General features: G+C 38.5%; 1 protein-coding gene across 2 annotated transcripts in view; it reads left to right on the top strand.

Moving 5' to 3' along the window:
• Positions 1 to 24910, top strand: part of LOC130906475 (oligophrenin-1-like) — a 91251-nt gene that overhangs the window by 26075 nt on the left and 40266 nt on the right. Inside the window, exons 1-11 of one of the 2 annotated variants that reach the window (XM_057820852.1) lie at positions 169 to 798; positions 8677 to 8772; positions 8858 to 8919; positions 10460 to 10531; positions 12682 to 12783; positions 12844 to 12954; positions 13078 to 13182; positions 16190 to 16319; positions 16418 to 16518; positions 18813 to 18904; positions 23081 to 23159. In XM_057820852.1, the coding sequence (XP_057676835.1) occupies positions 645 to 798; positions 8677 to 8772; positions 8858 to 8919; positions 10460 to 10531; positions 12682 to 12783; positions 12844 to 12954; positions 13078 to 13182; positions 16190 to 16319; positions 16418 to 16518; positions 18813 to 18904; positions 23081 to 23159 (1104 nt within the window). In that variant the 5' untranslated portion in view covers positions 169 to 644. Of the gene's footprint in view, positions 1 to 168; positions 799 to 8676; positions 8773 to 8857; positions 8920 to 10459; positions 10532 to 12681; positions 12784 to 12843; positions 12955 to 13077; positions 13183 to 16189; positions 16320 to 16417; positions 16519 to 18812; positions 18905 to 23080; positions 23160 to 24910 lie in introns of those variants that run through there. The other variant, XM_057820853.1, reaches the window with a different exon arrangement.

The raw sequence follows: 24910 nt of genomic DNA, 5'->3' as shown, positions 1-24910 counted from the left end.
TGGGCCCACGAACTGTAGCTTGGACTCACTTGCGAAAAAACTCGTATTTAATTTTAAAAATATGATTTGTCATATTTTCCAATTTTCAGTTCCGATTGCTGCGGTCCCTTTAAGGGACTCCGGGGTGTTAGTCGCGGGCCTGGCCTGCTTGATAGCGTTCCATTTCGCGTCGCATGCTACTTGAACTATCAGTTGCCATTTACGTACAAAAAAAATACACCAGCTCAAAGAATCCAATTGTCATTTGAATTTCCGTCTACATATTACAGGAACTATAAAAGACTTTGACAGAGAATTGAGATTTCCGGATGTCAAATACAAGTCGTCATGTAGGACATATTTCGGAATGGGACGTGTCCAAAATGAAACCCACCGCTCTTCTGATAGCTACATCACAACACGCAAAAGTGGACAAGCGGGGCGACATTTAAGTCATTAAACGTCGCCGACGACTGGCAGGGTCGTATACGACGAGCTCTATCGGCAACTATCCGTTTATTCGTACTTTTTGGGCTTCGTAAGCGAGCAGCGGCCGTTGCAGGCTCCCACGGGCAACATGGTTGCTCGAGTTGCGCGCTAATGAGCGAGCGGCGTCCAGTCAGCAAACTCATTGACGGTTCCCATCATCTTTTCGAGCCCACAAGATGGGGCATCCTCCTCTGGAGTTTAGCGACTGCTACTCGGACAGTCCCGACTTCAGGGAGACGCTCAAATGCTACGAGCTGGAACTGGACAGAACGAGTAAATTTCTCAAAGAGTTGATAAAAGATGGCAATAATGTTATCAACGCAATCAAAGGTAAGCACGGCGAGCATTAGTTTTCATTTTTGCACTTTCCATGCAGATGGGAGATGCTTTGGAGTGACATAATCGGCTCCCAATGAGGGGGGAGCACGACTGTGTTTCTATTTTTTGACGGATATAGACGTCCGGTCTATTAAAAGAGTTGGCAGCGAATGAACGAACGTACTACTAGTGATAAACTCATTGAAATTCAGGAGGCCTGGCAGCATATATGATTTATAGATTATCAAATAACACTGGTCTACAAGCATAATGCTTCCTGGATTAAAGTAGTGACACTTTGCTAAATTTGGGTCACTAAAAACAAAACAAACAAAAAAAAAAATAACGTATCTACCTGTAAACAAAAGTGTCAGAATATAATTGTGAAGGCAAGAGCTTTGACATTTTATGCTGTTTTCAATGTATTGCAAAAATCCTGATGTTTTGGAAGGTAATGGAGACACATTTAATAAGTTATATCTATATATTAGGGCTGCAGCAATAGATTTTTTTAGTACTCGAATAATCTATCAGCTAGCTGGTTCGAGGAATCGAGTCATCGGATTAGGAACATTTAATGTGTTGCAAAATTAACTTTAGGAGATGTAAAACACAGGCTTGCTACGATTGGACTTTTAAAAGAGCATTAATTGCGAATACAAAATAAAACTCCCTAGTGTTTCTTCAAACTATGCTGGATTGCAATTTTATTTAAAGATAAAATACCTGAGCGTAGCCTCAAATGGTATAAAAAAATATATGAGTGAGGATCTAAGTACAACAAGTATCTATTGGCTAACTTGCATAGCAAAAGTCCATTAGCTGCTGAATGCTATAAAATGCTAACATTTTTTTTTTTTACAATGTTCTTAACAAATAGTTCAAACACGTAACTCCCACAAAAACAGCTAAAAAATACCCTATAAACTAAATTATGAATGCACAAAAAGACATGTTAGCTCAAACTTATGTTGATTTTCTTTAAAGATAAAATACCTGAGCTTAGCCTCAAATGGTATAAAAAAAATATATGAGTGAGGATCTAAGTACAACAAATAACTATATGCTAATTTGCATAGCAAAAGTCCATTAGCTTGAATGCTATAAAATGCAAACATTTTTTTAAAATTTTTTTTATACAATGTTCTTAACAAAGAGTTCAAACACATAACTCCCACAAAAACGGCTACAAAATACCCTATAAACTAAATTATGAATGCATAACAAGACATGTTAGCTCAAACTTATGTTGGCTTTAATAGGGTGCAGCTGGATTCAGCCATGTTACATGAGTTGTGTCATATTCAATGTATTGCATGAATCCTGGTGTTTTGGAAGTTAATGGAGACGAGGGCTGCAGCTATCGATTATTTTAGTAGTCGATTAATCAATGAACTAGTTAGTTCGAATAATCTGATAAGGAATGTGAAAAATCAAAATACCTGAGCTGGGCCTAAAATGGTAGTAAACAAATAAATAAATAAAAAATGAGGATGTATGTACAACAAAAGAAGAATTGGCCGACTTACATAGCAAAAGTCCGCTAGCTTATATGCTATAAAATGGTTCAGATACATATTCCCATTAAAAACAGCTAAATATACCTAAAATAAATCATGAATGCATTGTAAAAAACATTAGCTCAAACAAAAAAATTAGCTTATGTTGGTCTTAACAGGGAACAGCTGGATTCAGCCATGTGCTCAAACAAAAAATTAGCTTATGTTGATCTTAACTGGGAACAGCTGGATTTAGCCATGTGAAATGAGGCAGACTAGAGGGCAGTGTATCCACCCAAATTAATAGAACTAAATGCAAACACTTTCATAATAAACCATTACGCCACTTTAATTAAACGAATTCTCGAAGCAGCAAAATTTAATTCAAATCTTTTTTTCTAATCGAATACTCGAGTTAATCGATTAATTGTTGTAGCACTAATGGAGACACATTTCATAAGTGATACATAGGGTATAGACTTCATAATATATTGATGTGACACATTCTCCATTCTCTGCGTCACGCCTTCCCGAAGGGGGCCGTCCCACACGCCGCTTCATTTTTATTAGCAGTCGGTCACATGCAGTGATCCAACGCCGGATTTAGGTTGATAAAGTACCAAAGCTGTACTGCATACAAACAGGAAGGATTGTCTCAGGAGTGATTTGTTTGAGGATTCAAAGTAATTATATTATTTTTCGTACCATGCATGCGTTTTGAAACGTAAAAAAATCAATGGGAGAAATTAGCCGCTACAGTATTGGCATTATACTTCACAATATTTACATAAAATTAATGCTAACTGCCCATTTTTTGCTTTTAACCAAGAATCAAGACCGTTTTACATCCATATGATCTATAAAGGATTCAGGGATTTAAAGGGATCCTCAAGACAAAGACTTCTTAAAAGATAAATGTTAGTATGAGTTATAATAATTTGGTATTAAAACCCCTCTTAATGTTTTTGGTTTAATAAAGTTTGTAAAATTATTTTAAGTGATAGGTCGCCATTCTTGTTATGTCGCAGTGCGTGATGTCACCGGTCCCGTTGCTGAAATTCCAGCGTGTCACTCGTTAGCTTTCTCAACATGTCGTCGGTTCTACCCTTCCTATTTGAACCAGATCTGAAAATTGAAAAGCAGGACAGCACTGTCGGTCGTTCACAAGACGAGCTTCAGGAAAAAATGCGTGCAGCAAATACCTGATAAGACAAAAGTTGGGCAAAACTGGTGATGCTAGAGAGTTCTGTTGGGAACTCAGGTTGGGAGCGAGAGTGTATGCTGTCCGGTTTTATGAGCAGATATTCAAGGTAAGCATATTGCGTTTTCAAACTTATCCCATTATAATTATGTAGATTGTTAGCATCCAGAGCTGTCGTGTGCTTTACATACAGTACAGGCCAAAGAGCACACCTTGTGTAATCCATGTCTTGTACATTGTAACGCATGGTAGCTAGCATACGTGTATAAAAGTACCAAAAAGGGGAGAAGCTTCCACTTATGCACATTTATTCACAAAAAATAATATTTCCACCTTGACCACTCTTCACTCGGGAGCTCAGCAGTACGCAAACACGCGTTCCCTGACGCACTCCAACATTGTTGTAAGGTCCATGTCAGAGTCACTGTCGTCACTGTAGCGCGCCATAGTGCTTTGATTATTTGGTATGATTTAGGGAAAAATCCCACAAAGAATAGTCAACAAAGAAGATAGCAATAGTAAAACAAATCCGCGTTTTTTACTCACTCGAAGATCCAGGAATTACACCGATCCCATGGCAATGTTGCAGCCGCGATCAGGCCGTCGATTCCACAAAATAGACTGATCCGAAAAGCCGCTGTGGGACCGACGAATCAAAAAAATCCGGATTCCGAGACCGTCGGATCCAGAAAATAAATGGATCCCTTACTTGACTGAGGATCCAGGATAAATGTTCGGGTGCCAGCTGTAACGCGTGGTGGGTAGGATACGTGCATACAGGGACCAAAAAGGGGGAGAAGCTTCCACTTATGCACATTTATTCACTAAAAATAATAATTCCACCTTGACCACTCATTCACTCCCCTTGTTTCCATTTGACTGGAAATTGCATCCAAAAGCAGCACATCGTGGCATTTTACTTCGCCAGTTTAGGCAGCAATAAGCAATTGTTGAACACGAAAGATCCCAATGACGTCATCACTGCGAGCCCGCAAACCATGGCGCCAACTAACGGTCAAAATATGGACTAAATATTATAAAATATTGCCATTGATTTAACATTTTATGTGTTTCTAACAACATATTTTAGTACAGGAGAACAATTGTGGTTTATTAGAGCCTACATCTATTTAAGTTAGAGGATCACTTTAAGCATTTATTCTAGGGGTGTAAGGGTACACAAAAATCTCGGTTCGGTACGTACCTCGGTTTTGAGGTCACGGTTCGGTTCATTTTCAGTAAGAAAACAAAATCCAAAATATAAATGTGCTAGTTGTTTATTACACACCTTTGTGCTTTCAACAATAGGAACATTAGCCTATACAAAGTTAGAATTCTGCTCAAAAAGTATTGGGTATTTAAAGATAATCCAACAATAATTTGCCTTTCAGACCCCGCGTATTGGTCAGCTTTCTTTCTGAAAGAAAGAAGAAAAAAGAAGTCCTGTGCTAAAGAGAAAAGCAACTCCAATAACAGAAAAATTAACATGTATTTTACAAAGGAAATGCCTCAATGAATCTTTTTTTTTCTTATGAACGGTTTTCAAAAGCTTTATTGGTGGATTTTCTCAAGTTAAAGCGCCACACAGAAATTAATAAATTTAATTGTGTCAGCAGGATCTGTGTATTATTCTTATTATTTAATTACAGGTGTTTTAGCTCATTTCAATGTATTTTATTTAAATGGGCTATTATTTATTTTATTATGTGTTTATATTTTACAAATGTAATGCAGTATTCATTTATATTGTATATTTTATGTTGTATAACTTTAGTTCTTATATGTGAATATTAGTTCCTACTTGTTCTGTTGTGGTAGGAGGGTTTTGTATTGAACACGGGGCCTTGTTGTTTATTATTATAGCAGAGAAGAGAGCAGTAAATCAACAAAGACAAGTCAATTGTGCCCCGATCTACCACTCAAGAGATCTGATGGACTCAAAAAGTGGCTTACGATTGCATATTAGTTTGAAAATCGACCGGATCCACCGTATTTTTACACGAGTGACTTCCGGTCTGCCCGATCCTAGCTACCGGTATTAGTATTGACGCAGGAGGGTCGCGTCTCGCGTCAAATAATAAACTCTGCCGTTCTTTTCGCGTGCGTCATGTTGAGCCGCTTCTGGGACGAGTCTAACACGCGGCCGCACTACGACTGGTGTGCATTGGCTGATCGACTTTAACGCCCGCATTTCACTGCGTTCTCGCGGCGGCCACGTTGTCGCGCCGTTGACATTTCTGGGTTATACCGTCCTACCGTGTTGGTCCTCATTATAGTAGAAAAGACAGAGTAAATATAATCTACACAAAGAAATTGTAACCCGATCGACTCACAGCCTCGAAAAGTAAGGGTTACATTACGTCAGAAACTTGTTCGGTACGCCTCCATTCTGAACCGAGCACCACGTACCAAAAAGGTTCAATACAAATACATGTACCGTTACACCCTTAATTACAGTACATATTATCTTTCGTATGATGAATCATTTTTTGTAATACGAAGTGAAAAAAACTTTTTCGTAATTTGTAAAATGATTTTTTTTTTTGTGTGCTGAAGCTTTCGTATCTTGGTTTCTGGCAACCCCAGGACACACACGTGTTGCCCTTTCGCTGTCCAACAGTGCATCAGTTCCACTTGAAATGAAGCAAATCTACAATCGGCACGCAGGCTTATAGTGGACGGCTACATTTGGGTCAATGTAGCGCAAATAAGGCACACTATTTGTGTTGTTTATCTCGCCAAGATCCCATTTTGTAGCCCCGGCAAACAAACACTGTCACTGTTGTCGGTGCCTGTTCATCTCTGCGAATAAGCTGAAAGACTTTTTGTCGAGTGCACCAATGTTAATGTTTATTTAGCGTGAACAAATTTATTTTTCTTTGCTACATCTGCACGTGCTTGCGCCAGAAGCACATTCTTTACTAAATTAGAGGAAAGCAAGGAAGGCAAACGGTGAAGAAGAGTGAAGATTCAAGAATTGGATTTCAAATATGGGCCTAAAAGTCTTGCAGGATCGATTTAACAGACCCGGGTTTGTTTAGATAATGAAAGCCAGACGCGGTGGGGATAATACTTGACTAAATACGGGCTCCTGTTGACTTTCCTACCATGGCTGAAATAAAGGCAAATACCTTTTGTCTTGGAATCTCTCTGAGCAACTTCCGACTTATTATGCTAGGCAGGTTTACATACTTTAAGGTGTCATTTTGGTTTACTCATGATCTCATGTGGCCCGCACTAGTTTATTTTTGGTCAAATCAGTTAACTCATTGACGGCGCTAGATGTCCAATCCATTTGTACTGGGAGGGGTGAATGAGCGTTCGTCAATGGTACTGAAAGATGAGTATTCGGGTAAATTCCCATGAAAGCTATGCATTACGGTAATGAAGGCCATTTACAAAAGCTAGTTTAAAATAGCAGAACGCTATGATGACTCAGTCATTTTTTATTATCAAAGGTTTGACCTTGCTAATATTTATGTACAGTAAAATGTCTAATTGAATCAAGTCTGAAAACATGTAATATTGCACATGATGGTAATGATCACCTATGGTGGGAAAGTAGGCATATAAACTTAAAATAGCCAAACAATTTTACGTTGTAGCCATCTTTTGTCTTCTTTGTGGTGCATTCTGGGTCAGAAATACTTTTAGTATGACGCAGTGCAACATTAATGAAAGCTGCATGGTGGGGGGCCCTGCCCTGCCCTGGCTTGGTGGGCTGCTGGGGGTCCCGAGACGTGCTGTGCCGGTTGGAGGGCCTCAGCTGTGGCTCGTCGGCCGGGTGGGCGGACGGGGGTGGGCGTGGTGGTTGGTGGTGCGTCCCCTCTTTCCAAAGGCCAGTTGATGGGGCTGCGGGTGGGTCGGGGGACCACCCTGGATCCCTGGGGTGTGACGATTGCTCCTTTGCTGGGCTGCACTGCCCACCCCCCAGGTTGGCTGGTGGGGGGGGATAAGTCTCCGCTTGTCTGCGTGGCTATCACGTTTGATGAGATTCGCGCATGGCTGAATGTGATTGGCCACGCTCGGGTGGAGGACCTCGATGCCAGGATTAGTGATGGGGCGGCGTAGGGTAGGTTGCCAACAGGCTCACACTCACAAGGGATTCACACGATTACTGGGTTCTAGATCACAGGGCTAATTTTTGTACACTCCATCCCTCCAAATTACTTATCTTCCTGCCCCCCCCCCCCCCCCCCCCCCCATTTCCCTGGTTAACATGGTGTCAACCAGAAATACATCTAGCTGACGATAGCACCAACATATTCATAGTTGGTGCAAGCGTTCAATGTATTTCTTGTTGTTTGTGTTTCGTCTGTCTGTCTCTCCCTCCTTCTTTTCTTCTGTTCCCCATAACCCATCACAATGGGAACTCCAAGGTGAAACATTAAAACTGTTCAGACCAACCGGACACTTAGACTTCCATTCTCGATGTCAAACAGCTGAACAGGACAAGTTTAAAAAAAACAAAGACGCATGCTTGTACACTACATTTTCCTCCAATATTTTCCCAATATTCGAGAACGATTCACAAACATCCAAATTTCGATATTTAGTTATACCAGGTAAAGCGGAACTAAAACAGTCAGCGCGGTCTTCGGGACGCAATGAGGAACGGACCGAGATTAATATCATATTCAACTAATGCCGCTAGATAAAAAAACAATAATACCTGACTGCCGCCGACAGGCGCTACAAACAACGCCAAGTTGCTAGTTGCTACAAACAATGGCCACATAATGCTACGGTAGATACCACATATATATATAGAACTAGATGCGAAATGACAGACGGCGGCGGTGTTAGAACATGAATAGAGAACTAGATGCGAAATGACAGACTTGCCGGCATTAGTGAACAGCCGCCATCTTAAAGCAGTAGACTTCTCTGGAAGACTGTTGTAGCGAACCTCATTAACTTTTAATCTAAAATACTCCTAAATCGGCAAATCTTGACTTGAATCTATCTTTAAATGATGAAACAGTTTTAAAACCTTTACATGTCGAAAGTAGACAGGTGGGAAATTGTGGGTGGGTGACGTAATTACAGCGTGACGAGGCTTAAAAAATGATATGCACAAACACATCGCTGCCGACACGTTTGGTGTTAAAGGGTTAAGTAAAAATATTTCTATTGATATCCCACAAAGAGATGGAGTAAGGTTTTTTAAAGTGTGTTTATGTTTGATAGGCTATTCTCTGGCCGTTCAGAAGCTCTCTCAGACTCTCAGCGGCTTCCAGTTTGACTTCATTGGTGACTCCTTGACAGATGATGAGGTTAACATCGGTAGGTGGAAACATTCAAAACACTCAGCTGTTTTCTCGTCCTTCCGAGTGCATTTTCTAACTTGGCTATGACTTTTGATCCTCAGCTCAGTCGTTCCAGGAGTTTGCGGGACTTTTGCAGGAAGTGGAGCACGACAGGATGATGCTGGTGGGTTATCGACTTCCTCCACATGCATGACGTACCCTGGAGTCTCCTTAAGTGTCAGGACAAACACTTTCATGTACCAGTTAATCATCTTCCATAGACTTCATAATATATTGACGGCACATGGGGCGCGGGGCTGATTCATAGGGGGGCTATCTCCGTTAAAGCTGACCGAGTGGAAACACAGACAAAGAGCTTTTTACGTTGAAAATTGTTGTGAATAAATGCTTGAATTCTTGAATTTATTTATAAATATTAACGTAAAACAGTCTTGATTCTTGGTTAAAAGCAAAAAAACGTGCAGCATTTATTTTAAGTAATTATGTCAAATGCGATTCAAGTTTTTTAGCCAATGTGGCGCTGCCTTATCACAACAAAAAGCTTTTTACGATGAAAATTCTTGTGAATATATGCTTAAATCCTTGCTTAAATAAACATTAAGAGTGTAAGGATCACTCGGTAAACACCTTAAAAGGCTAAAGCGACATTGCATATTCTCTCATGCAAGATTTAAAAAAATCTTACAAACGATGTATTCGACTCATGTGATTTCGACTTCACGACATCGGAGTCTCGTCCGCCATTTTTTTTTCTCCAGTCGTTTTTTTTTTTTTTTAAAGTCACGTAAACAGTACCTTATTGTACCTCACAGTATCTTATTTTTTAGTTTACTTTATTAATAACGGGTGTTGACGTGGTGTGACGTCTTCTGTCCTCACTTAGCGTGAAATTGTTCAGCTTGACAGACCGCAAACAAGACAATTTAGCTTTTTGAAGTTTTTTACTTCCTTTACTTTTGACAATTTGTAAAGCTGCAACACACATAAGTACATTATCTTCAAAACAACACACTTAATCAATTAAACACTTGACACAAAACAGTTGTTCAAACGTCCTTCTAGTCTGATCAATATGTATAATTAGTAGATTAAGTTAGCCTAATTTGCCTAACAAAAGTCGGCAAGCTTTAATGCAATGAATGCTAACGTATTTAAGATTCTCATTGTAAATTGCTCACACACAACTCCACAAACTGTACATCTAAACCTAATTACAAATGCATACACAAACATATATTAGCTGAAACAACTTACAGCCTGATGATACCTTGCCAGCACAGGAACGGAACTTGTTCGTAACCCGTGAAAAAGTCCATATACAGTGGGGAGAACAAGTATTTGATACACTGCCAATTGGAAAACCCATTGGCAGTGTATCAAATACTTGTTCTCCCCACTGTATCGGCCCGATATATCAGCCGGCGGATATATCGGTTGACCTCTAATCGTCATCGCATGTTGTTTGCTTTTGTTCGAAGCTCGATCTTCTTATTGGCAACTTGCCATGGTATGGTATTTTTATTAGCGCTTACAACTAGAAAAATCCCGTTTGACCGGCTTGTCCGGTGACTAAACGAGAGCAAATTTCTAGCCGAGCACATGTACGCGACATACCGTTGTTTGGAAATTGCATTGCTAAAACATGATTGAGCAATGTGTTCAATAAAACGAAGTTCTACATAAAGCGTGTCTTTACTCCGCAGGTTCAGAACGCTTCCGATTTACTCATCAAGCCTCTGGAGAAGTTCAGAAAAGAGCAGATAGGATCGACAAAGGTGAATTTTGTTGTCTTCTGCCGCATCACATTGAAGTCAAAAACTGACTCAGCAATCCTTCCTTACACATATTTCCTAAAACAGGATGCCACCAGCCACTTCCCCATTATTTTTATGTAGATTTGCGTGGCAACACAAAGAACAATAGTTAAATATTTCCCCATTTTGGCCGTTATTGGGCCAAGGTTTTAAATTTACATTCAGTTTGACTTTGTTTGAGAACTTGAACACTGATTCAAAATATCTGCCTCGGGTGTCAAACTCATTTTGGCAATTCATACATTCATGCCAGTTAGATCTCATGTGGGCCTGACCAGTTTATTTTTTGGCCAAATAAGGGGATTTATGGCTGTCACGTCCCGTACATTGTGGATAATTTTGTTTTGATTGAAAAGCATTTCCAAACCATTTCCTGTTCATTAGTCACTTCCTGTTGATTTCGGGCCTTTTTGGGACACTTCCTTGTTAATACATTGGCTGCCATTGACGATAGTTGATGTCAATTGTAGTGCTGCAACAAATTTGATTAGGAAAAAGATTCAAATCACATTTTGCTGCTTCTAGTATTCGTTGAAATGTTTGTTTTTCAAGTGTGTGCATTTAGTTTTGTTAATTTGGGTGGATACACTGCCCTTTAGTAGCACAGTAAATGTGACATAAATCATTTAATATAGCTAAATCCATCTGCTCCCTGTTACGGCCAACATAAGGTTGTTTTTGTTTGAGCTAATATGTTTTTTTAAGCATTCGTAATTTAGTTTTTGTGTGACTCGGGAATTTTAATTTTGAAAGTGCAATCTTGGCAAGCCTTTGTTTAGCATCTCCTAAAATTTATTCTGCAACGCATTGAATGTTCCTAGTCCGATTACACGATTATTCGAAGTAAGTAGTTGATAGATTAATCGCCTAATAAAATAATCGATAGCTGCAGCCCTAGTCAATTCCATTTTGAAATGGAGGGGGCAGATGAACAAATGAATGCGGACTGAAAAGTGAGCAGTCGTGCACAAATACCCAGTTTTACGGCACTGATGTCAAAATAAATGCACGTGTTTTGTATGTATAGTATGAATACCATCCAAGTACGCCTGGGCAATATGACAAAAATTGTTTTCACAATAAAATTATTTTTCTTATCAGTCGATATCGATAATTATCACGATAGTTACGACATCTTTCAAAGTGGAATTTTTTGCCCCTAAGTGAAAGTTGACAAAACCAGATGCTTCTTTAACCAGTGGTAAATGGAGAATACTTATATCGCGCATTTATCTGGGAAAATTTTTGGACTTCCATGGCAGTCATTGGAATCAATTTACATAGGCGTCAATGGAATCCATGTACATTGGGACCAATAGAATGGACAAACATGCCCGTCAATGGCATTAGAAATGAATGGGAAATTTGGACGTCCATGGCTGTCAATGGCACCACCCTTCATAAGTGTCAATGTAATCGAAGTTTGGGGGACACGTCCTATTGATATCTGGTCATTTCCTGTTGATTTGGGGACATTGTTTTTTTTTCCATTGAAAATGAATGGGAAAAATTTTGGACGTCCATGGCCCTCAATGGCATCAAGTTACATAGGCGTCAATGGAATCCGAGTACATTAGCATCAATAGATTCGACATTCATGGCTGTCAGTGGCATTAATGCAATGTAAATTCCATTGGAAATCCCATTGGAAGTGAATGGGAAATTTTCCCGTTAGAAATGAATGGGAAAGTTTTTGGCAAATTTCTGGGAAACCGTAATTTTTTCCAAATTCTGTATAAAATCTTTATGCCCCTCACCATCAAGGAATTTTTGATGTCCAAATTGTGTGATTTGTTCAAAAATTGTAGGACAAGTAGCGTTTTGAATTTTCGAAAAAGTCCCTGCTTCGCGAGAAAATTCCGGTCGTGTCGATACTTGAACGGTGCCGATCAGTCAAACGGTTCGGGCTGGGCGTCGCGCCGAAAAAATGCGGTGAAGACATTGATCAAATAATAATAAAGTTGCAGAACAACACTATCTGTGTCTTTTTTAAAGACCCAGATAAATATCTGCAGAAAAGCGAGGCGTGTACTCACTTTTGTGATACACTGTACATCCTCACGGCTCGATCGAAGCAGTTCACTGAACTTTCATCATCGGGTGTTCTTCAGGAAAAGAGGAAGAAATTTGAAAAGGAAGGTGAAAAATATTACTCCCAGCTGGATAAACACCTCAATCTATCTGCTAAGAAGAAGGAGAGTCAACTTCAAGAGGTGAGCGATTTGCGGCACCTGCAGAGTGTCGCATGGCCATTGATCTTTTCTACTGTACAGGCTGATGAAGTCCTATGCAAAGAGCGGGTTAACTTCTACGAGTCCTCTGTGGAATATGTGTACCAGATCCATCAGGTCCAAGATAAGAAGAAGTTTGATGTGGTGGAGCCTGTAAGTCAAAACACACTTGAAACACTGTGCACACAATGGAGAATAAAACGTAGTGACACTCCTCTTAATCTGTCAAGTAAATTGGTCATTTGACGGAGATTTTTTGACCTATCTGTTGCACAGGTGTTGGCATTTCTCCACAGCGTTTTGACCCTCAACAACCTCACAGTGGAGATGACGCAGGACTTTATGCCCTACAAGCAGGAGCTGCAGCTCAGCCTGCAGAATGTAAGCGCACTTCCTTGGCGACAAATATGTAATTTACTAGTAGGCATGCTACCTTTTAGTGAAAAGTGTCAATGAGAGATTAACTAAATGAAATGTTAAAAATTGCCTAAAATCATTTAATGCCTACTTCGTTTTAGTTTTGGCAGCCTTTTTAATTTTCGTCTTAGTCTTTGGGACGAAAATATTTATAAGTCTTAGTCATATTTTAGTAATTTTAAAATGTGTTCGTCTAGTTTTTGTCAACGAATACTCAGTTTTCGTCAACATTTTAGTCCAAAACTTAATTAAAATAAAGGTTTCCAACAATTTGAATGAACATTGACAGACGACCACATATCGTAGCATCTACGAGGACAACGCCAACTTCATGAGGGTTTTCCAATTATATTATTTGGGACCGGAAGGATGACTACTGTAAGCTTTAGCTGACGCCATCAAAACCAAAACAACTCAACAACGGTTTAAAAGGAGGCTTGCTATGCTGAAGTTAATGCTAATGCTAGCGTGAATTCTATGCTAACGCTACGAGTTACATTTAGTGTGTGATGATCGCTCTTTACAAGCCTTAAAAAGCTCAAAAACAGCACTGCATATTCTCTCTTGCCAGGATAAGAAAACAAATCTTACCATGTTTTTCAAAACAAGCAAGATGGAGCGCAACCTAGTTTTGATGCACATCCTGACCACCGGTGAGGGTGAGGGTGAGGTGGAGCACATGTCACAGGAGGGACACGACCCAAACACTGCTACGACGCAGTCTAACTACATGTACAATGAAAAATGTCACACATTGTAAACAAATGACGTAAACTATGGTGCATTTTCGACTCATCGTCGTCACGTCAGACAAAAACTGGCCTTTGTCTATTTATTTTTTAGTCTCCCGAGACATGTTTTTAGTTCATCGTCATGAAAAAATAGTTGGTCGACAAAATATTTTCATTATCGTCATTGTAAACAATACATTCATACGTAATACAATACATACCAACTGATTTAATGCAGCTGAATAGAATACTTATTTAAGTACACTGTTTTTTAACCCCCTTATATTTCAGTGTAGCGTAACTGTTCAGCGTAACTATCGCTTCTAGTGATATACTTCCGTAATTATCGGACTTTAAGCCGCTACTTTTTTCCTTCATTTTGAATCCTGCGGCTTATAATCCAGTGCGGGTTATTTGTTGATTCATTTGGGTTGATAGGTAACACTTTATTTGACAGTAGCGTCATAAGACCATCATAATTATGACATGACACTGTCATGGGCATTACTGAATGCTTATGACATTAAGTGTCATCCATCAAATTATGTCCAGCTTGAATCATTTACATCTATTCAAAAGTGAGATAATTCGCCAGGAAACACTAAATGGCATGTTATAAGCTTTTATTCATTTTTATGACAGTGTCCTGTCATAATTATGACATTCTGATGGCAGCACTGTCAAAGAAAGTGTTAGAAAATAACATAACTAGCAATTAATGAAACAACTAGAGCAGTAACTAAAGTAATAATTAGCACAGATCATGAATTTTGATTGTTATTTATACCTGTAGCTAGAGCTGGGAATCTTTGGGCACCTAACGATTTGATTACGATTACGATTCAGAGGCTCCGATTCGATTATAAAACGATTATTGATGCACCCCCCTCCTTTTTTATGTTTTTTATTTATTTATTTATTTTTTTAATGTTTTGTACATTAGTTCCAAAATTGTTCAAAAATCCCCTCAGGCTAAACCAAACTACTATTTCAGTACCAAGTCAACATATAACAGTAAACAAATATACAAAAATAACAGAAAATATTCCAGTCCCAATTCTGTATCAGCAGCTTTAAACTACATTCAATTAATTTATTTTTGTGCATCAACCGTTACAGTTGTTAAAATTGCTCCTGTTATTCCATAATTTCCCTTCTGTCTACTTTTGACATGTCAAAGTTTTAAAACTGTTTCATCATTCAAAGATAAATTCAAGACAAGATTTTGCCGATTTAGGAGTATTTTAGATAAAAAGTTAATTAGATTCGCTACAACAGAGCCTTCTAGAGAAGTCTACTGCTTTAAGATGGCGGCTGTTTACTAACGCCGGCAAGTCCGTCATTTCACATCTCTGTTCAATAATACATGTTCTAACACCGCCGTCGTCTGTCATTTTGCGTCTAGTTCTACTTATATATGATATCTACTGTAGCCGTTTGTTTGTAGCAACTAGCAACCGGGCGTTGTTTGTAGCGGCTGTCGGCCGCAGTCAGATATGATTGTTTTTTTTTTTTTATCTAGCGGCATGAATTGAACATGATATTTACTCTCGGTCCGTTCCTCATTGCGTCCCAAAGACCGCGCTGACTGTGTTTTACTTGCGCTTTACCGGGTATAATTCAATAAACGGAATTTGAAACTTTGTGAATCGTTCTCGAATCTTCCACGGCCGAATCACGAATAATCTAAGAATCGGAAATTTCGCACGCCTCTACCTGTAGCGCTGCAATGCATGCTAGGAGGCATGATGGACAGCAACAGTTTTGACAGCAGGTGATAGCAGAAGTTGACTGTCTCACCCAAGGGAGCAGTGACAGCCAAATGAAGCTTCTTGAAGCAATGAAACTTTGCAGCCAATTGGTTCAAAGCTTCATGGTGGTTCATTTGGTCCTATGACAGTCGTGTGATACTGCTGTCAAATAAAGTGATATCGCTAATATCTTTTGTGGTTAAATATCCCATAATACAGTGAAGACAGCTGCAGCTTGTAGTCCAGTGCGGCTTATCTATGAACAAATGTCATTTTCGTGTCAAATTTGGTGCGTGGCGGCTTATAATCAGGTGGGCCTTATAGTCAGAAAATTAAGGTACATACGTATTACAATACATACCAACTGATTTAATGCAACTGAATAGAAATCTTATACAAGTACACTGTTGTTTCCCCTTATATTTCAGTGTAGCGTAACTGTTCTGCGTAGCTATCTCTTCCAGTCATATACTTCTTTTACTCCCACAGACAAGGAACCACTACGAGAGCACTCGCGAAGAGATGGAGGACCTCATGAAGCGGATGAAACAGTCGTCTCAGATCTGCAAAAGGCCCAGTTGGCTGCCAATGGCGGGCTATCTGTATTGTCAGGAGAAGTGTAAGTCAAGCAGATTTTTGCACAAGATGGTGTGACACTTGTACCAGCTTGTTTGAAGTGTGGTTGAGGTGCGCCCTGTTTGGTTTCCATCCCAACAGGGGCCCTGGGCGTGACCTGGGTCAAGTACTATTGCAAGTATCACACAGAGGGGAGACTGCTGCTCATGGTTCCTTGTGAACAGAAACCCACCACCAAGCAGGTGTTATAGTTGAACTACAAATTGTCTTTTTTCAGCCTGTTAATACTCCATTTTGATTTATTTGAATTGTTCTAATGACACTGGTCTAAAATATTTGGCATTATTTTTACTTGTATTCATTATTTCATTTATAAATTTGCCAATTTTTGACCTCATTTCTCTTTTTTTAGTGACCCAAATTTTGTAAAAAGTCTCACTGCTTTTATCCAGGAAGTTTTTTTCTTATAGACCGGTGTTAACAAACATAAAGAAAATAAACTGTAGATATAGTCTTCCTGTATTAACTTTAACTTTTTGATTGATTTTATTTTATATCTCTTACATCTCCTCCACCATTACTTTTAATTTTGTGTTGTATTTTTTCGAGTTAAAAAACTTTAAATATTTTGTTTCTACTTTCTATATTTTTTAATAAACCCCTAAAAAGCTGTTAATATTCTATTTTTTTTAGCAATATTTGTGTTGTATTTTTTAGAGTTAAAAACAAGGAAAAAACAATTAATATTTTGTTTGGTTCGTATATTTTTTTAATAAACCCCAAAAAAGCTATTATTCTATTTTTAAAAAATGTATTTACACTTAAAAACAATAAAAAGCTGAGATGAGATATTTGTTAATGTTTGCTTTTGCTTTTGGAAAAAACGCAGTATACATTGTAATGCTGCAACGATTAATCGATTAACTCGAGTAATTCGATTAGAAAAAAAGATTTGAATGAAATTTTGCTGCTTTGAGTATTCGTTTGAAGTGGCATTGTAATGGTTTGTTTTGAAAGTGTTTGCATTTAGTTTTATTCATTTGGGTGGATTAACTGCCCTCGAGTGGCCACAGTGAAAATGACATACCTCATTTCACATGGCTGAATCCAGCTGCTCGTTGCTAAGACCAACATAGGGTAAGCTAATATGTTTTTTTTATGCATTCGTAATTTAGTGTATGGCTGTATTTAGCCGTTTTTTTGTGGGAATATGTTACGATTTGTTAAGAGCACTGTTTAAAAAAAAAAAAAAAAAGTTAACATTGCTTATAAGGTAGCAGCTAAGATCAGGTATTTTAATTTATTTTTAAGTTTTTGTTTGAGCTAATTTTTTTATGCATTCATATTTTAGTTCATAGGCATATTTTGTCATTTTTTTGGGGAATATGTGTTTGAGCCAATTGTTAAGAGGGTTGTAAAAAAAAAAAAAATTATCATTTTATAGCATTTAAGCCAGCGGACTTTTGCTATGTAAGTTAGCCAACTGTTCTTTTGTCGTACTTGGATACTATTTAAATTTTTTTTTACCGTTTCAGGCTCAGCTCAGGTTTTTTAATTTTTTATGTTCCCTATCTAAATACTCGATTATTCAAACTAACTAGTTAATTGATTAATTGACTGCTAAAATCATCAATAGCCACAGCCCTAATTCGCAGTCCATTTTATTTGATGGTATTTAGCATTTTGCAGTAATTTTTCTCAGCACCTGGTTTGTCTTTCTTCAATGCACATTTTAAACTAACATGTAAATCCCAGTGTAATCGAACAGTAAATAACACTTGATGTACGTATGACTAATTTTATCGATTATTCTAATAATAATTATTTGTCTAGGGCTGAAGCTATCAATTGTTTTGGTAGTCGATTAGTCTATCAACTAGTTAGTTCAAATTAATCGAGTCATCGGATTAAGAATAAATTTTCGTTGATGTAAAATAAAGGCTCTCTAAGATTGCACTTTCAAAAGAGCATTAAATGCAAATACAAAATAAAAGTGTTTCTTCAAATTATGCAGAATTGCGCTTTCATTTAAAATAAATGAAAATACCTGATCTGAGCCTCAAACGGTATAAAAAAATAAATGAGGATATAAGTATAACAAACGAACAATTGGCTAACTTGCATACAAATTAACAATTGGCTAACTTGCATAGCAAAAGTCCGCTATCTTAAACTCTAATGTTTTAAACACATATTCCAACAACAACAAAAAAAACCCAGCTAAATATACCTATAAAGTAAATTTCGAATGCATAAAAAATATTTTAGCTTAGCTCTTAACAGGGAGCAGCTGGATTCAGCCATGTTAAATGAGTTATATCAGATTCACTGTTGCCACTAGAGGTCAGTGTTTCCACCCAAATCAATAAAACTAAACGCAAACACTTCCAAAACAAACCATTACAACACCACTCTTAATTAAACGAATACTCGAAGCAGCAAAGTTTGATTCAAAGCTTTCTTCCGAATCGAATTACTCCAGTTAATCGATTAATCACCTTAAATGTGACTATATTTGAACCGTTCTGTCTTCCAGGGCCCCAGCCAGCTGACCCTGAAATCCTGCATCCGCCGGAAGACGGAATCCATAGACAAGCGCTTTTGTTTTGACGTGGAAGTTAACGAAAGGTCAGTCAAAAACGCCTCGGGTTAAGCAGGTGGCGGCTGAGGCAAACAGGTGCTTTTCCAAGGACGGAATGGAGCGCAGCCCAAACATTCCCGGGGCCTCTGTAACAGATGGCAGAAAACGCTAAAGGACGGCGATGGGACAAAATGCATTTTAAACACTTGGCTCTTACTATTGTGACTTGGACTGAGCTGAGACGCTTGCTTGTCGTGAGGCTGTTTTTCAATATTTCAATGAATGGCCAATGACGCATTTGAAGGCTTTGAAAGAATCCCGTAATATTGAGCAACTAATTAGGGCCAGTTAACAACACCGTCAGATCTCTCAACTTGTCTGATAGACTGAAGGTGGCAGTATAGTCTTTGCCGAGAAGCTCGCTCTGCAGCGGCCAGAAAAAGAACTGTTGACACACACACAGGTTTTTCCCAAGGGCGTAGGTTTGATCTCAATATTGGCAGGGACGATATAACAGGAAAACCTGCATGTACACTTTTTGCTGGGGACGGGACATTTATAAGACCAAACAGATTATTCAATGGGGGTCAGGCCTACATTTCTCACAGATATGAACCTAATTAATTGATAGGCTAAATCAGGGATCCCCAAACCTTTTCCTGGGAGGGCCACATAACTTTTTCCTTCTCTGATGAGGGGCTGGGTCAGTTTGTAACAGAAAAAGTGTGACGATTACAGGAGTGCCTATATGTAAAAAAATTATTGTTATTCAGAAAGCCACAATCAAATAACTCTTTCAGAATTTTTCACGGAACAAAAGTAAATAAAATAAAAATGATAATATAATATAATATAATATATGGGGCTGTCAAAATTATTGGGTTAACTGGCGGTAATTATTCATTCATTCATTTCCCATGCCGCTTTATCCTCATGAGGGTCGCGGAGGTGCTGGTGCCTATCCCAGCTAACTACGGGCAGTAGGGAGGGGACACCCTGAACTGGTTGCCAGCCAATCGCAGGGCGGTCGGTAATTTAATTTTTTAAATTAATCACGTTAAAATATTTGACGCATTTAACACACATGCCCCGCTCAAACAGATTAAAATGACAGCACAGTGTCATGTCCATTTGTTGCTTGTGTTTTTGTGTGTTTTGTCACCCTCTGCTGGTGCTTGGGTGCGACTGATTTTATGGGTTGCAATACCATGAGCAGTGTGTAATTATTGACATCGACAATGGCGAGCTACTAGTTTATTTTTTGTTTGAAAGTTTTACAAATTTTATTAAAACAAAAACATTAAGAGGGGTTTTAGTATAAAATTTCTATGACTTGTACTAACATTTATCTTTTAAGAACTACATGTCTTTCCATCCAGGGATCGCTTTAACAGAATGTTAATCATGTTAATGTCATCTTCTTGATTTATTGTTATAATAAACAAATACAGTACTTATGTACAGTATGTTGAATGTATATATCCGTATTGTGTCTTATCTTTCCATTCCAATAATAATTTACAGAAAAATATGGCATATTTTATAGATGGTTTGAATTGCGATTAATTACGATTAATTAATTTTTAAGCTGTGATTAACTCGATTAAAAATTGTAATCGTTTGACAGCCCAAAATATAATATCATATAATATAACATAATATCATATAATATGATTAGGGGTGTCAAATGATTAACATTTTTAATCGAGTTAATTACAGCTTAAAAATTAATTAATCGTAATTAATCGCAATTAATCGCAATTCAAACCATCTATAAAATATGCCATATTTTTCAGTAAATTATTGTTGGAATGGAAAGATAAGACACAAGATGGATATATCCATTCAACATACGGTACATAAGTACTGTATTTCTTTATTATAACAATAAAACAACAAGATGGCATTATCATTATTAACATTCTGTTAAAGCGATCCATCGATAGAAAGACTTGTAGTTCTTAAAAGATAAATGTTAGTACAAGTTATAGAAATTTTATACTAAACCCCTCTTAATGTTTTCGTTTTAATAAAATTTGTAAAATTTTCAATCAAAAAATAAACTAGTAGCCCGCCATTGTTGATGTCAATAATTACTTACACAATGCTCATGGGTGCTGAAGCCTATAAAATCAGTCGCACCCAAGCGCCAGCAGAGGGCGGCAAAACTCCATAGACACAACAAGTGAGCGTTTCACTGCACTGTCATTTAAATCTGTCTGAGCGGGCCATCTGCGTTAATTGCGTCAAATATTTTAACGTGATTAATTAGAAAAAATTAATTACCGCCCGTTAACACAATAATTTTGACAGCCCTAAGCATAATATAACATAATATAATATAATGTATTAAAATAACACTATTAATTAAATAGATAATAACCAAATAACCCTCTCTGGGTTCTTCACAGAAAAAAGCTAGGAAATAAATAACACTATTGGAAAAAAAAAAATGTTCAGGGGGCTGGACCAAATGTGGAGTCGGACCATATCCGGCCCACGGGCCGTAGTTTGGGGACCCCTGGGCTAAATGATCAATGCAAAATAAATCTGTATTGACTTATACTTTCACGTGTATTGGTTCAGGTGATACACTGTTTGATTGAAACCTTTGTTTTCCAAAACTACTAAAGAAACATTTTGTAAAAATGTCTCTATTGTATTAGCAAATTTAAATTACAATATTTGAACATAACTTGAATCATATTAACACACAATAAATACAAACTTGTCAATAATCTAACTATCCAGGAATGCAAAAAATAAACATTTGTCTTAGGACTACTCAACATTGTCTGTCTAAATAAATAAATTAAATGTAACACAAAAAAACATTTTGATCAGGGAATAACAAAAATAAACTAGGCCTGCAAGCAGGACTGAAACGTACCTTGCACGTTGGCGCAACTCGGACGGCACGCAGATCAGGGTGGTGGCAGATCGGCTCCCTCTCTTCATCTCCTGAAAACCTAACTTTCTCGGAACTCGCCTCCTTTTTTGGGATTACAAATACATTCACACACCTCGGTGAAAAAGCCCCTGTTGAAGACAGTCCTACAAAAAAGGAGGCGCTACTGAGCTGTCCAGCAACGCCCATATTCAAAACTTATTGTGGGTCTATAAGCTGCCTAAGTCCCTGAAAAAATCGACTTCCTTTTAATGGCGAGCAAAGGGTCGTCACGGCAACAGACAGGGACGTGTGGATATGGGCCTTAAATTGTAGTCTCACAAAAGGTCTTGAAACTACAGTGACCAACCTGAAAAGAGTTGGACATGTATAAGTAAAATGAGTGACTTTCTGTTGCCACTTGTTGGCACTACAGAGTTGATGCAAATGACCCCTACAGGACCCTTCAGGGTACGACTATTTGGCACAGATATGTTGTATGTCTGCCAAGTTATGACTGTTCAGAATTTTTGGCGAGACGAAATGGTCATTTTCACTTTTCGGTTTGGACCCCTCCGCTTCAACGAAACCTCAATTTTGAGGTCAGTAGATTTATGTTCCCTTAGAGGAGGAGCCTATCTCGTAAAAAGGGGCATGTCCTGTTCCCACTAGGGGGCGCCAGGCCTAATGGGTAATATTTCAATGCAGTCGTGTTCAGGCTGGGATACCTCACATTCATTCCAGATATGAAAAAGATTGAACGTTGTATGAGGGAGTTATTAGTCATTTTCTGAATTTGGTGTTTTGCCCCCCCCCCCCCCCCCCCCCCAAAATGGCCGACTCTGGCACCCCACCCAGGTCAGGGCCGTGAATGAAAACTCACCGTTTTGAAAACCTAAGATCTCATATGTGTCATGAACATTCTCACCAATTTTGAGGAGGATCCAACTAACACTCTAGGCACCAATCAATCAATTGTGCACCCTGTTAATCGATACAAATTTCACATTCAATCCAAAATACCCGATTTCCTGTTGGGTTTAAAAAATAGTCGGCTGACTAATCGGGAGAAAATTAGTCGTATCCATCATTGTCAGCAGAAAAAATACTGTAGTTGATTTACATCATCTTTGTGGGCACTTTTTCCCCTTTTTTTGTATTAACAATTTGAACAAAGACACATTAATGTGATATTAAAAACATCAACATGTCTGGCTTTAAAAGGCAAAACGAGCGTAAATTCTGACTGTATTAATAAGCAAGCAATCCATTTTCTAACTGAATCATTTAATAGCGACCTTTGCCTCTTTAATGGCATTTGTTGGTGTTTCCATAGAAACGCGCCGGTTACGTTCCAGGCTCTTTCGGAGGGAGACAGGAAGTTGTGGTTGGAGGCCATGGATGGAAAAGAGCCTGTAAGTTGACTTTCTTCACATCTCCGGTTAATATTTGCAAAAAGATATTTTGGGGCAATTGCTCTTCTGAGTAAATCAAATACCAGGTCAAGCTTTCTTCTTGTCTATGTGAAATTTCTTTGTTTTTTTATTAGCTTGTTTGCTGGATTTAGCCATGTTACACTGCAGGCCAAAAGTATTGGCACCCCTGCAATTCTGTTAGGTAATACTCAAATTTCTCTCCCAGAAAATGATTGCAATTACAAATGCTTTGGTAGTAATATCTTCATTTATTTTGCTTGCAATGAAAAAACACAAACAAGAATGAAGATCATTTTACACAAAACTCCAAAAAGGGGCCTAACAAAAGTATTGGCACCTTCAGAGACCATTCATCTTTGGCCAACTGCTCCAGGTCTCTGAGATTTGAAGGGTGCCTTCTCCAAAGTGCCATTTTCAGATCTCTCCATTGGTGTTCTATGGGATTCAGGTCTGGACTCATTGCAGACCACTTTAGAAGTCTCCAGTGCTTTCTCTCAATCCATTTTCTAGTGTGTTTTGAAGTGTGTTTTGGTTCCTTGTCCTGCTGGAAGACCCATTACCTCTGAGGTAGACCCACTTTCTCACTCTGGGCCCTACATTATGCTGCAAAATTCTTTGGTAGTCTTCAGACTTCATAATGCCATGCACACGGTCAAGCAGTCCAGTGCCAGAGGCAGCAAAGCAACCCCAAAACATCAGGGAACCTCCGCCATGTGTGACTGGAGGGACCGTGTTCTTTTTTTTTGAAGGCCTTGTTTTTTTCCCTGTAAACTCTATGTTGATGCCTTTTCCCAAAAAGCTCTCTACTTTGGTCTCATCTGACCAGAGAACATTCTTCCAAAACATTTTTGGCTTTCTCAGGTAAGTTTTGGCAAACTCCAGCCTTGCTTTTGTATGTCTCTGGGTCAGATGTGGGGTCTTCCTGGGTATCCTTCCATAGAGTCCCTTTTCATCCAGACGCCGACGGATAGTACGGGTTGACACTGTTGTACCCTCGGACTGCGGGACAGCTTGAACTTTTTTGGATGTTCCTCGAGGTTCTTTCTCCACCATCCGCACAATCTTTCGTTGAAATCTCTAGTCAGTTTTTGTTTTCGGTCCACATCAAGGGAGGTTAGCCACAGTGTCATGGGCTTTACACTTATTGATGACACTGCGCACGGTAGACATAGGAACATTTTGGTCTTTGGATATGGACTTGTAGCCTTGAGATTGCCCATGCTTCCTCGCAATTTTGCTTCTCAAGTCCTCAGACAGTTCTTTGGTCTTCTTTCCTTTCTCCATGCTGTGGCACATACAAGGACAGAGGTTGAGTCAACTTTAATCCATTTTAACTGGCTGTGTGATTTAGTTATTGCCACCACCTGTTGTGCCACAGGTAAGTAACAAGTGCTGTTAATTAAGCATCACATGATTTTTTAAAATGGTGCCAATACTTTTGTCCGGCCCATTTGTGGAGTTTTGTATAAAAGGATAATGATTTAATTTTTTTCCATTCTCTTTTGTGTTTTTTCATTGCAAGCAAATTAAATGAAGATATTACTTCCAAAGCATTTGTAATTGCAATCATTTTCTGGGAGAAATTCAGCTTTATCTGACAGAATTGCAGGGGTGCCAATACTTCTGGCCAGAAGTGTGGCTAACTTGTATAGCAATTGTCCGTTAGCTAAAATGTTATAAAATGCTAACATTTTTTACAAAGCTCTTAACAAATCGTTCAAACACACATT

This window comes from Corythoichthys intestinalis, chromosome 18, assembly GCF_030265065.1.
Source record: "Corythoichthys intestinalis isolate RoL2023-P3 chromosome 18, ASM3026506v1, whole genome shotgun sequence".
Lineage (NCBI taxonomy): Eukaryota > Metazoa > Chordata > Actinopteri > Syngnathiformes > Syngnathidae > Corythoichthys > Corythoichthys intestinalis.
Note: the sequence above shows the minus strand (reverse complement) of the source record. Positions and strands in the feature narration are given on the sequence as shown.